Source organism: Misgurnus anguillicaudatus, chromosome 16 (assembly GCF_027580225.2).
Source record: "Misgurnus anguillicaudatus chromosome 16, ASM2758022v2, whole genome shotgun sequence".
In the NCBI taxonomy this organism is placed as follows: domain Eukaryota; kingdom Metazoa; phylum Chordata; class Actinopteri; order Cypriniformes; family Cobitidae; genus Misgurnus; species Misgurnus anguillicaudatus.
The window spans coordinates 18545235-18559136 of NC_073352.2; the positions used below are offsets into that span (position 1 = coordinate 18545235).

The 13902-nt window shown below is 36.2% G+C and overlaps 1 protein-coding gene across 2 annotated transcripts in view; it reads left to right on the forward strand.

The window, feature by feature from the left end:
* Positions 1 to 13902, forward strand: part of zdhhc9 (zDHHC palmitoyltransferase 9) — a 31720-nt gene that overhangs the window by 2894 nt on the left and 14924 nt on the right. For both annotated transcript variants that reach the window (XM_073854265.1, XM_073854266.1), the window contains exon 2: positions 10621 to 10781. In XM_073854265.1, the coding sequence (XP_073710366.1) occupies positions 10621 to 10781 (161 nt within the window). The remainder of the gene's footprint in view (positions 1 to 10620; positions 10782 to 13902) is intronic.

The window sequence follows — 13902 nt, forward strand, 5'->3', positions numbered from 1 at the left end:
GCTACTGCGAGCCCATGGAGGTGTATGACGATTGCTAACAAAACACATACATTTGATGCAGTTTTACTTACCGCCTGCGACTCGGTTGGGACCTGCCCCATTTAAACAAAATCCAGTGTTAAACAAACACGCACGCACAACTCCACTGCTGCGCGGGATATATAAACTATATCTATAATATCCATAATGCTGGATTCATTGGGAAGCTGAACAAACAAAACTCACTTCTCAGGTGACGTTGATTTCGTGTCAGCCATTGGTTGGTGTGTGCATGTGCTATTCCGGGTGAAGTGCCCATATAAGGACTTCCACTGTACTTCCAGCACTGAAATTGCTAATAAAAGAAATAAAGCAAGATTGTTACGTATGAAACATACAGGGACATACAGCTGTTTGCCCTAGGGCGATACTTTCGGATTTTATAAGTTGAGGTTGAGCGTCACCTGGTGGATAATAGCGGTATTACGGATTGCCGGAAATACTCGTCATTGGCAGGGAAGCGTTTTCTCTTAATTGACCTATGGCTAAGCCACGCCTCTCCACTCACGCGGACAAAAAATCAACATTCAGTGATAGGGGCTATGGCAGCTGTCACAATAGGAGACATTTCACAGGAGGCAATTGATGATTTTTGGAGACAGAAAGACTATATATAATTTCAAAGTCACCAAAAGGGCCTTTTGAGGGTTATATAAATAATTTTATTGTTAAGAAGGTCAATGAAAAGCTTTAGCTCCAGGCAAAAATTTACAGGTCACAGTGTAAAGGCGATACATTTTAACTTAAAATGACAAGAAAAAACATAAAAACGAATGAAAACTGACTAACTTCAATGCATTTCAATGGACGTGTAAGCAGAGAATGTCCGAGTGTATTGGGTTAGCTATGCGCACTGTGATTGGCTTATCACGTTTGGGGGCGTGGCTTAGCCATAGGCCAATTGACGAGTTAACTCGTCAATGGCGGAGAAAGATTTAACACTGTTAATTAGTCAGAATGCATTAAATAGCTTTACCCCCCCCCCCCCTCAACTAATGTTAACAGATACAACTTTTGATTGTAAAAAGTATTAGTAAATGCTGAAATTAACATGAACTAGGATTAATAAATGCTGCGAAAGTATTGTTTATTGTTAGTTCATGTTGCCAATGCATTAACTGATAATAACAAATAAAATCTTACTGTACTGAAAACGGTCTCTCCCTGCTTCTTTTACACCCCTTTTGGGTGATTCTCACGAAAACTTGGTTTTAAAAATGTCAAGCATGAAAATGTAAAAATTGCTTAAATTTACTTTTTTTCCCACCAGACATTGAAAAACAAAGTCTGGAGTAAATGGGAACATTAATTTAAAAACTTTTACTTATCATTTAACACTTTTTGTAACAAAATTTTAAAAAATTAGTCCTAAAAAATCTCATTACCGCAACAGTCAGAAAACATCAACACTGACATATTTTCAAAATGACATGACAAACCTGAAAGAACATAATTTGGAGATTCTGCACATGCATTTAAAATCAAAGTATTATGCTTCTATTAATTAAATTAACATTTAATAAGCATCTGTTGCGGTAATGATAATCAAAATGTCGTGTAAGCATTCTGACAAGACAATATTTCAAATTAACTGTAAAAAAATGATCTTACCTGGTAGCCATCTTGAAGTAACTGGTCCATGTGCTTGGTCACTCAAAATCAAACTTTATTAAAATTCTGTAAGTGTGCTTAAACTGTTCTCAAAAAGTGTTGCGGAGGATGAGAACATCAGGCATGGACACATCATTTTCCTCACAGTGCGCATAGCTAACCCAATACACTCGGACATTCTCTGCTTACACGTCCATTGAACACTTCATTATTATTATACATGAATATTCAGTAAATATTTTTTCTGTCATCTAAAGTAGTCTAGCAAAACATCCATTTATTTCTTTTCTTAATATTTTTGTGTTAATTTGATTAAATTACAACATAATGCATGTTCAAACACAGCCGGACACATTGCGGTAATGAGAATTTCAGCAGAAAATGAGATAAAATGTACAATTATAAATTCTTATGTTGAAATCACACATTGTGCAAGGTAGAACACAGTATTGTGTTAATTCTGATGCTTTTTAATGTTACTATATTACACATTTTAAAGCTAAAATCATTAGTGCCGTGATGTTTCAATGGTTTTTGAGAATCACCCTTTTATGCATCGTAATATGTGTATTTGTTTAGCTCTTGTAAACTGAGATGCCATTCTGACACAGAGAATGTAAGATTTTAGTCACTGGTATAATTTTTTAGTCAGTGTTGCTATATAAGTGTGGCACTGCATATATGTGTGTGCACACCCCTTTGTTGAGATATAAGATTATTACCAGTGAAACATATTGAATGATGGTTAGATATAATTGTGTAGGCTGACAATTCTGTGAAAAATCTGTGCCGTGTGTCAAAGCAGATAGTGAGGCATAGTGCTGCTGAACCGGCATTCACTGCCAGATGGTATCAGTCCACTGCTGGCTGAAAAAATATAACCTACAAGTATTTATCCAGATGTGTGGATTGATATCTTCAGATCAGAAAAATGCTGTGCGCAAGTATGCAAGTATAGAATGCCAGACAGGTATGACAGTGCAGAGACTTATTAACATACTTTGTACATATTGTGTTCCTCTGACAGAAACAAACCTGGGTGGGTTATTATTTCAGTACTAGTAAGCTTTGAGCATATGATCCTTTTAAAACTGTTGCTCTACCATGACACTACACTACTTTAAACTAACATTATCTATCATATAGTTTCGAAACACAGCAGTACTTAATATACATACATGTAAAACATGAAAGTAAGTCTTTTACTGACTGATTTCTGTGAAAAATTTCTTCGAGCATCCTTACACATTGCAGCATGACACCTTTCACGTATTCCTCTTACACTGACATTTTCCCAAACCAGTCAACTCAATGCATTGTGATATAGTAACACTTGTGTGTTGATAGTCATCATATTTACAATGTCTGTGATTGTATTCACACACTCATTCTTCCACCTCACGGCTCATGTTTCACTTTCTTTTATTTGAATTTGATATATGGGTATTTGATTACTGAGGACATTATATTTTAACATTGAATGCTTAATTGTTAGTCATGTTTGTGCCGATTAGGTGTTAAATGTTTATGGTCAGTACAATAAGCTCTGGATGTCTTGTGATTTGTTTTTTGTGTTGCTCTTACTCTTTATAAAGAATTAACAGAGGCTATACAATACATTTTCATCAATGGCAGCATTGTGATCTATTACAACTTTTGGGTTGCAGTGCTGAAATATGTATTTGTACTGTATGTCCTAAATCATCTATATATCATTACTATAGCGCACTTTAAGCATTTAAGCAGGCTCACAACACAAAGATGTTAGAGCAGAATGAAAGGGTACAGCTTATTTGTTCGCTTGAAAATCTATCCCTATATCGTAGGTCTGGAAATCGATTCCAAAGGTTGAAATCGATTCCATTAGAGCGACTCATTTTCAGAGCCTTTTTAAGCTCAACCCCGACCCAATACGAATCATCCACTGTACAGAAAATTGACAATGCACTAAACCAAAGTGCTTTGTGTGCATTGTTACTGCTGAGTAACTTTAAAAATACAGTTTCTCATGTAATTTTACATGTTCCTTAGTTTAAAATAGAAAATTAAAAAGCTGAAAAAGAAAATGTGTGCATTATAATACATTGGTTTGAGGACAACATGCATTCAAAGATAATCGTAATCAATTCAATTTGTAGGGTAAGCTTAAGTCTAATCCTATCATACACAGTATAGTACTGTTATCAGGATCTGCTACAAATGAAAATCGATGAAAAGTCGAACAACCTTATATATTGTTTTTGTTGACGCCTTCATTGCATTCTAAGTTTTGCATTGCAAATGAATGCAAACTTAAATAAGTCCAGTGCATGGGAAATTTTTTGTGTACTCATTTCATTTATTCACAGTCCAAATCAAATAAAAGTATGTTGGTAACAGCAAATCTCACTGGTTCTTTGCATATCTCATGACCAAATAAAAAGAACAAATGATATTGGACTTTAGTCAGCATACACTCAAAAAAAGTTAAATGTTGAGTTAATTGTACATGAAAAGTGTAATTAATGATGACAAAAATTGTAAGAATGCCATTATATAAACTTCGACCCCTTTAATATTATCATCTATTAATAACTCCATAAGGTAGCGTGCTGGTGGTTGGCGTGTGTTTTCAATTGTTTAAAAAAAGCCAGCTGCTTGGTGTTTTTTTCCGTGCTCAGTGAGCATCGAAAGTTGAAAAATATTGTCAAATGGCCGTCCAATCACAGTGAAGGGGGGTGGAATAAACATCACAACAACCAACTGGCACATCGTTCGATGACTGATAAACAAAGAAGTATCACAGCAACCAAAGCGCTCAGCTGAAAAAAGCAGGCAGTCGGCTTAAAAAGTTTAAAAGCTTTGGTGTGCAAACCCCCTTACACTGAATAAGTACAATCAATAGTACAGTACAACTAGGGATGCACAGATATGGAAATTTAGGCCGTTATCGATAACTCTTTATATTTGGGGGCCGATAACCAATATATATAGGCCGATAAATATTCATATTATTTTCACAATGAAAAACTCCCAGACCGCGGACATTTTGTCTTTGCGCTAGACTACTCTTCTTAAGCCCGCAACACCTGTCATCTTTGTGCTATGTCACAGAAAGCACCAATCAAAACTTCACATGGCCAGCAATGAGCAAGTGAAGTGGTTCAATAAACCAAAATAATCCATCATTTATCGGCTTTCATTTATCGGCCTAATTTTGCTATCAGACCGATAACCGATACTATTAAAATAAGCAGTTATCCGCCGATAACCATATGTCAGCCGATATATCGTGCATCCCTAAATACAACTAATAATATAGGTCTTTTAATTACAGCTTACATCACAAACATATTTGAAATTAAATGTTACATTTCAAACCATTGACTCATACTTTGCCACTTATTACTCAAATATCTAATGGTGTTATCTGTTAAAGGAAAACGCCACAGTTTTTCAGTATTTTACTATGTTCTTACCTTCACTTAGACAAATGAATTCATGCCTATGTTTTTTCAATACGTGCACTTAATCTTTGTAAAGCACATTGTGAATGTGTTAGCATTAGCATTTAGCCTAGCCCCATTCATTCCTTAGGATCCAAACAGGGATGAATGTAGAGGCCACCAAGCACCTCCATGTTTTCCCTATTTATAGACTGTAGTTACACGAGTAAGTATGGTGGCACAAAATAAAACATGGCCCTTTTTTAAGTGGATAAAATTGAAAACTATTGTATGGCGGAAGAGCACTTAGTTTGCAGCACTTTGACCTCGGCGTGCAGTAACATCATCACTCCTGACTACTCCCCCTCTGGCTCAAACCTCCGTCAATAGTACTGTGCCTGCGCATTGAAAAAAGATAGGTATGTATAAATTTGTCTAAGTTGAGGTAAGAACATAGTAAAATATTGAAAAACTGTTATGTTTTTCTTTATGTTAGCTGACAAGACAAACTTTTATAATTAACTCAATTAAATTATTAAGTTCACATTGTTAAATTGTATTTTTTTAAAGTAGTCTCAACATGAAAGAATGAAGTAAAATTGGTGAAAGTAAAAAAAGTGAAAGTAATTTTTTGTGGATTTGGCCAGGGTCAAAATTTTCACACATAATATATTACATTTTGGACTATTTTTCTCAAAACACTATCATATGCCACAATCAAAAAGTAAAAACTTTTATGAATTATTTGATGATGCTTTTGGACATTGGATATTTAGATTGTTAGGTAAAACGTTTTTATTTTTTTTGACCGATAAATGATTTTGAGGTTTAAAGTGATTTTATTTTTTTAGAAAGTAATTAAATGAAAATTCTCAGCAGCAAGGCCATCACATTTCTTTTTACAAATTTTAATTGCCATATTTAGTTCTAAATTGTCATATAAGTAGTAGGTTACTGTAGTAACTCATTGCAAAACAATCATCTTCTTTTCATCTTCTTTCACAGTCCATTATTATATAATGTATAGTATTGTAAGCATAGTTTTAGGTATATATGTTTTAGTTCACAGTTGCTATCGTTTCGTTTTTATAGTCTCTTATTTTCCTTTCTGGTGGAGTACAGGATGTTTGCTCTAAGCATCAGTAATGATGATTGTCAGTTCTCCCAGCCCCCATCCCTTACTGATCTCCACCTTAGAGACCAGCCAGACCAATCACACAGCTTTATTGATTTTACAAACATACACCCCACCACAAAACTCTGCAAATGTACTTCATGTTACGTAGTGTGCTTCAATTGTAGTATGCAATTCCTCTTACCTGTGTTCTCTATCAAAAAATGTAAACATATAATTCACTGCTAAAGGACAAACTCCAGGCAAACAGAAGGGTGGATATGCTTGAACACAGTAAGAGGAGTGGCTGTACATTTGTGTGATACGAAGTACAAAGTTTACTTAATTCCTGATACCACGGCTCTTAAATTTGCTCGACTAATTCTGAAGGGTCCACTGTAATGCGTACTGTACGCTTTTTGTTTGTATTATTAAGCAATTAAAGTACTCATTGTTTTTTTAGGGGGTCATCTTACATCCCCGGTTTCATAGATGAGACTTAAAGGGCCCTATTTTAACGATCTAAGCGCATTGTCTAAAGCGCACAGCGCAACGTCTAAATGGGCGTGTCCGATTCCACTTTTGCTAATTTAACGACGGGAAAAATGCTTTGTGCGCCGAGCGCATGGTCGAAAAGGGTTGGTACAATTTTTTTTAATGAGAACTGGGAGTATTTCGGGCATAACGTGCAATAAACCAATGAGAATCTCAGCTCTCATCCCCTTTAAAAGCCTGTTGCGCTGGCGCTATGTCTAATCCCTATTTAGATGACGGACTTTGTAAACTGAAAAACTAAGCGGAGGAAGAAGATCCCCAGTTTAAGATTAATGTTAAATAATTGTGTTGTTTTCACTTGAATTGAAATTGTTATTTTTTGGATTAAAACCTTTAAACCCGTTTTCTTTTAGTCATTGAAGTAAAAAAGCAGGCTTATAGTTGCTATAAATGTATGGCTATCCAATATCATCAAAATATAATTTACAAGTATGTAAGAAAAGGTTTGTACTTTATTTGTAACAAACAGGAGATACAAAATTTACAAACGGCTCTCCTTTCAGCACTTGGACAGCGTCACGAGATTTTTTAAGCATTACTTAAAAATGTTTCTCATCTCACCATATCCACAGATACACAGTCATCATATACAATAAATCCGTGAGGTAGCATTTAAAAAAAAACATGTAAAAACAGATGCATTTGTTTAAAGCAAAGCATTTATTTACTTACCAGGCTGCAGGTGAAGCAGCTCTTTGTGCCTTCTTACGTCTCATAATTTGTCCTCATTCATGTCCAAGAGACTCAATAATAATCTTTTACATTCAATCCTTTAATCTTTCATATTTAAAAGCGTTTTGTGCTGCTGCGCATTCATGTATGTGTTAAGCAAACCCGCGTTGTCGTCGCGTTTATGCGCATATTACTAATGCGCTCTTTAAATAACAAAAAATATATATTGCGCCATTGACTTTAGAGTTTAGACCAGGTTTTTGTTGGTCATTGGCGTAGTCTATTTTAGTTGCCTCAAAATAGCAACGCGCCAACAATGCGCCTGAACATACCTCGTTTTCAGACCAGAACGCCCATGGACGCAAAAGGGGGCGCAAATGCATTTGCTATTTAAACAACGCGGCGCTAAACGTGAAAATTATAATTGCACAGGGTGGAAAATAGCAAATGACACTTGCGTCGCCATTGCGCTGCATTGCGCCGGGTGTAAGATAGAGCCCAAAGGGTTAATTCACCAAAAAATGAATTTACCCACCCCAAATTGTTACAGACTTTTATACATTTATTTGTTCTGCTAAATACAAATGAAGATATTTTGAGCAATATTTGTAACCAAACCGTTTCTGAGCACCGTTGACTACCATAGTATTTGTTTTTCCTACTATGGAAGTCAAAGGTGCTCCTGTTTTCTGCTTCATTACAAATCTTCCTTTGTGTTCAGCAGAGCAAAGAATTTAATATTTTATAGGTCTAAAACAACTTGAGGGTGCATAAATAGACAGAATTTTCATTTTTGGGTGAACTATCCCTTTAAGGCAGGTCCTAGACTGAAACACGTTTGAGCTTTCTCAACCGAAAATAACTTGCGCTGACAGATCTTAAAATATGCCACTGCCATTGATTTGTTTGAAGATACGCACCAGTAAAGTCTAAGTTAGGCATGTTTATAAAAGATACTTAAACATCTTAATTAAATAAAAACCTAGTCTTAGCTTTAGCTAAGCTTTGTATGTGAAACCAGACCATAGTGTTTGGAAATTAAATCTGCAGTTTAGAGCTGCTTATCTGCGCTATTGATTATTGAGGAGAGAGGTCATTTCCAGCAATGCATGACGGGTAACGTCCGGGAAGCTCGGATCTGTGAGAGGAACCGATCATGGAGCCGATCCAGGATGCTTAAAGTCATCAGAGGAGATGATATTTAGTGCACACACGCACGTTCTTTTCGGTTTTGCTCCGCCCTCTGCTTTCACAATAATAAATGGATTTTCCTGCAGCATTCTATTCTAATCTGGTCAGTGGAAAGTTAATCGACCTCCTCGGCTCTGGATTTTTCTTTTCTGTTTTTCCACACCCAGAGTTTAAGCACATCAAACTAATTCGACCTGTCTTACAGGTTCTAGTTTGAATGGTGAAGGCAAAGGCATGCCGATACGCTGGTGTGATCTGTCCATTTCCACAACAATTATTGCATACATTACCATGTAGTCTGACTGGAAATGATCTTTCTGTTACGCATTTTCTTACACTTCATTGTATTATACTGACACTGGACAATGAAAGTGGTAACAGGCTCTGCCCACTCGTGCACTGTAAGTAGACAAACCCAAGCTTGAATGAACTGGTTTAACCGGTGGTCTGGTATGCAATTGAAGGACTCATTTGATAGTGTACACATTTTTTAAAAACAAGTAGGTTAGCTTGTTGAGAAGAGATGAGGTATTACTTTTCTAAGTAATCTGATTTGAGTGAAACAACCATAGACTTGAAATGTAATAAAATATATATGGCAAATATTCTCCTGAGGCTGAACGTACTGTCCTTATTGATGAAGAGTACCATTATAGTGATGTATTAGCCATACATGATAATACACCTTAGATTGTTGGTCTACTTTTCAGAATAAAGTGGAGAAGGAGAGCCAGCGTGAACCTATTAATAGCTCAATGCAGGGTCCTGTGGAGCCGGCCAATCTGCTGCAGGCTGTGCGTAAACCCAAGTCATGCGCAATTCATGGGAGAAACCAAATTCATCTCCATATGGGTGTCTGCCTGCTGGGATGGAGAAATCACAATAAAAATAGTAAACATCAGCTCTGGCTGCTTTATTGTTATGTACGCCTTTAGGGAAGGGCTGAGCCAGACAAGTAGGCTATTAGAAAAGCCATTTCTTCAATGACTGTCCCTTACTGGATCAGGGGCAGAGATGGCACCTATTGTGTAAAAAATACTAAAACTTATTATTTTGGATTTAGAAATGTTGTAGTAGCATAATCGAGGAGAAATAGCCATCCTTGGTCACCCTTGAGGTTAAAAGTGCCTTTTTTGTTGAAATTCTTGATGCATAGTTTGCTTTATAGTGAGATTAATGTGAGGACCTATTTGGAACAAATGACGTGCAAAGCTACTAAAAAATAGCATATGAGCAGCAAAAAATAGCAAGCATCATTTATGTTATTACCTAAATTGTTCTGTTTTTTACTTATACCCTTGTTTCAAACCAGTATTACATTTCCATGGAGCAAAAAGAAGATAATGTGCAGAATGTTAAAGACTTTCTTCAGTCCATTTACTTAAATGTGAAGTTTTCATTACATAGGTGGTCCTGCCCCAAAACTCACATCATTGGTTGAGCCAATGTTGCTATGTGGTGTTCAAACACAGGCTGCAATTCCCATTCAAGGGGAAATTTCGCAAGACTTTTTTAAGATGTCAAATAAATCTTTGGTGTCCCCAGAGTACATATATGAAGTTCTAGCTCAAAACACCATATTAATCATTTATTATAACAAAATTGCCACTTTGTAGGTCTGAGCAAAAATGTGCATTTTTGGGTATTTCCTTTTAAATGCAAATGAGCTGATCTCTGCACTAAATGGCAGTGCTGTGGTTGGATAGTGCAGATTAAGGGGCGGTATTATCTCCTTCTGACATCACAAGGGGAGCCAAATTTCAATGAGGTATTTTTTGTAGAGAATGCTTTACCAAAACTAAGTTACTGGGTTGATGTTTTTCACATTTTCTATGTTGATAGAAGCACTGGGGACCTAATGCTGCTAGTTGCACAAAAATTATACATTGTACCTTTAAACCATAATTTCTATGTCCACTTTGTTTTATATGCTGTTGTATTTTTTTGCTGTGAAATCCAAGCTCACTTTGTTCTCCCATGTAACCCTTTTTCTTCACCGCTTGTCCTTTACAGGTGCCCGTACCTGGCAGTGCACCTGTCTCCTGCCATCCCTGTGTTTGCAGTACTGCTTTTTGCCTTTGTGATGGCCATGCTGCTGAGAACCAGCTTCAGTGACCCAGGGGTGCTGCCACGGGCGCTGCCGGAGGAGGCCAGTTTCATCGAGATGGAAATTGGTGAGTATGTAGTTGACTGCTTGTAGGGAAGATGATTTGAGGTTTATTATTAGAGGTTGCATATTGCGGGTGTTCTGACTCAGTGAGGGAATAGTGTAGCTAGTACAACTTAAGTGGGATGTCTTTAGCTGAGCTCTGTTAATTTATTTATCATTTTTTATTATGTTTTGCGAATAAGGAAGCTTGGTGCATTGGACTGCGAGTTCTCATCTGGGATGGCTCGTGTTCCTGACTAACTGACAGGGTTGATGGGTTGCTTGTACACTGGAAAAAATGACTTTCTTACTTAGTATTTTTGTCTTGTTTTAGGTAGAAGTATCTGGAAGTTCTTAAATCGAGATGTATTTACTTGATGAGCAAAATGGCCTAAGAAAATAAGTCTAGTTTTTAGACAAAAAAGTGTACAATTTAAGTGAGTTTGTTCTTAGAACAGGCAGAAATACCTGCCAATAGGATGATAATTCTTTTTTATTTGAAAAAAAGTAAACTTATTTCAGGTTTTTTTCTCACCCCATTGACAGATATTTTTGCTTGTTTAAAGCACAAATTCACCTCAATTTTATATTTTTTTATATTTTGCTCATCAAGAAAAAGCATCTTGATTTGAGAGTTTTTAGGTATTTCTCCTGGAAACAGGAAAAAATACTAAGAAAGTCATTTTTTGCAGTGTAACGCCTGTCTGTCAGCTGGTTTTGAATCTATGGTTTGAATTTGAGTCAGATTGTCCAACTAAATAGACTAGTGGCCAAAAGTGATATCCAGAGGGGAAAATGTGTAAAATTTTTCACTTTTAACACCCCTCTCAGGTTAGATTAAACCATCAACATAACAGTTCTATGGTACAAGATGGACAAAACAGTAACTGTTTTTTGGTTTTTATATTGCAAAAAGGCAGAGTATTAAGGAAGCTGGGTTTTGGTTGAATATAAGAAATGAAAAGTAAAACAAAAAGCTCGTAATAATAAAGCATACGCTTACTACAACTTAAACTCTTATTAATATTAGTCAATTATCTTTTGTGGTAATATTTTGTAGTCATTTTCCTGGGCTATGTCTTTATAAACGTTGCACATGTCTCACGTGTAATTCTTTGCAAAACCTGAGCTTCAGTTTATACTCCAAACATACAAATGCAAAATGCATACAAAATTTAAATGCATCTTTAATAAAGTGTTTAAATTAAAACAAAGATGTCAGTTGTTCAAAGTAAAAAATTTAAATCCATTTATAGTTTCTTGCAATCTTTAAATGTCAGAAATGTTACGTCATTGTATAATTTTGCTCCTGGTGAGTCATGTGTGTGTCTTCCTGCATCATCGTCTTTGAGGGATTACTGCTTTCCACAGTTCAGACACCAGCCTGTCAATGATCCATAAGACCTGTGCTACATTAAACATTAACTTACCTTTCTTCATGATCTCATATACTAAACACACACACTTTATAGCTTTATAGCTTTGTTTTGCCCATTTTGATTGCCAGGATATAATCTGCCATGATCATCGGCTGTTTTTAAACAGTCGGTCAATGTCCAATAGTGGAAAAATGCTTTTATCTGCAGATACCGATTTTAGGCCGATATATTGGTGCATTCCTAGTAATTAATTACATACTGATGTTAGTCTATACACAACACATCATCAAACACAATATTTTACGTTTAGAGTGACATCAGAGTATATTAGCACACAATAAGCCAAACAAAATCACTGATATGAAAAATGCATATGTTAAAGACACACTATGCAGTTATTTTACCTTAATATAACAGCTTCAAAGTTATTTCGGTGGTAAACAAAGTCATAGTTAGGTGAATCATCCTCCTGTTGAAGCTCGGGGAGGACGCCGCTAGAAATACCAGCAATGCAAGCTTGAGAGAACCGCCCCTGACAAATCTCACGAGAATCACGACTTGCTTTACGGCAACGACGTCACACACGTTAGGCTTGTTCGACTTTGCGCGACGCTGCAAGAACCGACCTCCGGATGACGTCAAAGTACCGCGAGAATGATCCGAGATGGCACTTTGATGACATCTGGCTGTCAGTTCTTGCGTGCTATAACAACAACTGCACGCGCGAATTTGAGACCTGAGGCTAAACGATTTAAAGGTTAAGAAAGCGCGTTCGGAAGAGAGTAGGAAAAGGAAAAGAGAATCTGACCGCGTTAGGAACCGGGCAAAAGTCCAACTTGGTCAGGTTTTTACTCGTTGGCGTGAGCTAAAAAACAGCACCTGATGCAACAGGGATGCTGATCTGGCGAACTTGTTGATGGACTTGTAAGTAAATCTCTTATTTGTAAACTTGTTTGCGGTCTATGTTGTATGTTGTTGCGCTTGCTTGTAGTATGTCATGCGATTATCATGACAACAGTTGTCAATATCTCACATAATTATCAGGACATAAATAAGCCTAGAGGTTGTAAACATGCACAATTTGCAAACTATTATGATAAATAGCAATAATCATGTATAGTGACATTATAACGACCAATGTTATGAAATAATTTTTGTTTGACAAAAACGCAGAAAATGCATAGAGCGCCTTTAATAGTCCATAAATACCATAGGCACATTTTAAATGGAAAAGAACATTAGTAAAATACACTTTAGTATTAACAGTTTAATGCTTAAAGTCAAATGTTAAATTAATTTAGGTAAGAACAATGAAATGTTTATATATTTTCCATCAAATTATGTTAACTGCAACAAAAACATATCTTACTTTTGAACATTAAATAAATGACATTACCCTGAAAATTGTCATTATACATTCTTGTAAATTGCAGTCATTATGTCATTTTTAAGCCTAAGATAAACACATATCTCTGCTATCTCCTTTCCTCAGCATCACTGTTAATTCTCTGATGTGCCCATAGGCGGTACAGCGTTTGTTACTGTTGTTCAATAAACCAGGGCATCATTATTTCTAGCAATCCCCCTGATAAACCAGTGTTCTCTGATGTCATTATTTATTACACATCCAAAAACCCTGGTTTGCTCTAGTATTTGTACTCATATTCATGTGCAAATTACAGCTCCGTATAAAAAGAAGCCATAAGGGTAAAGACCTGTCAGTACCAATTTTTGTAATCTCTGCTCAATTTCAACATCGTAGCTTTA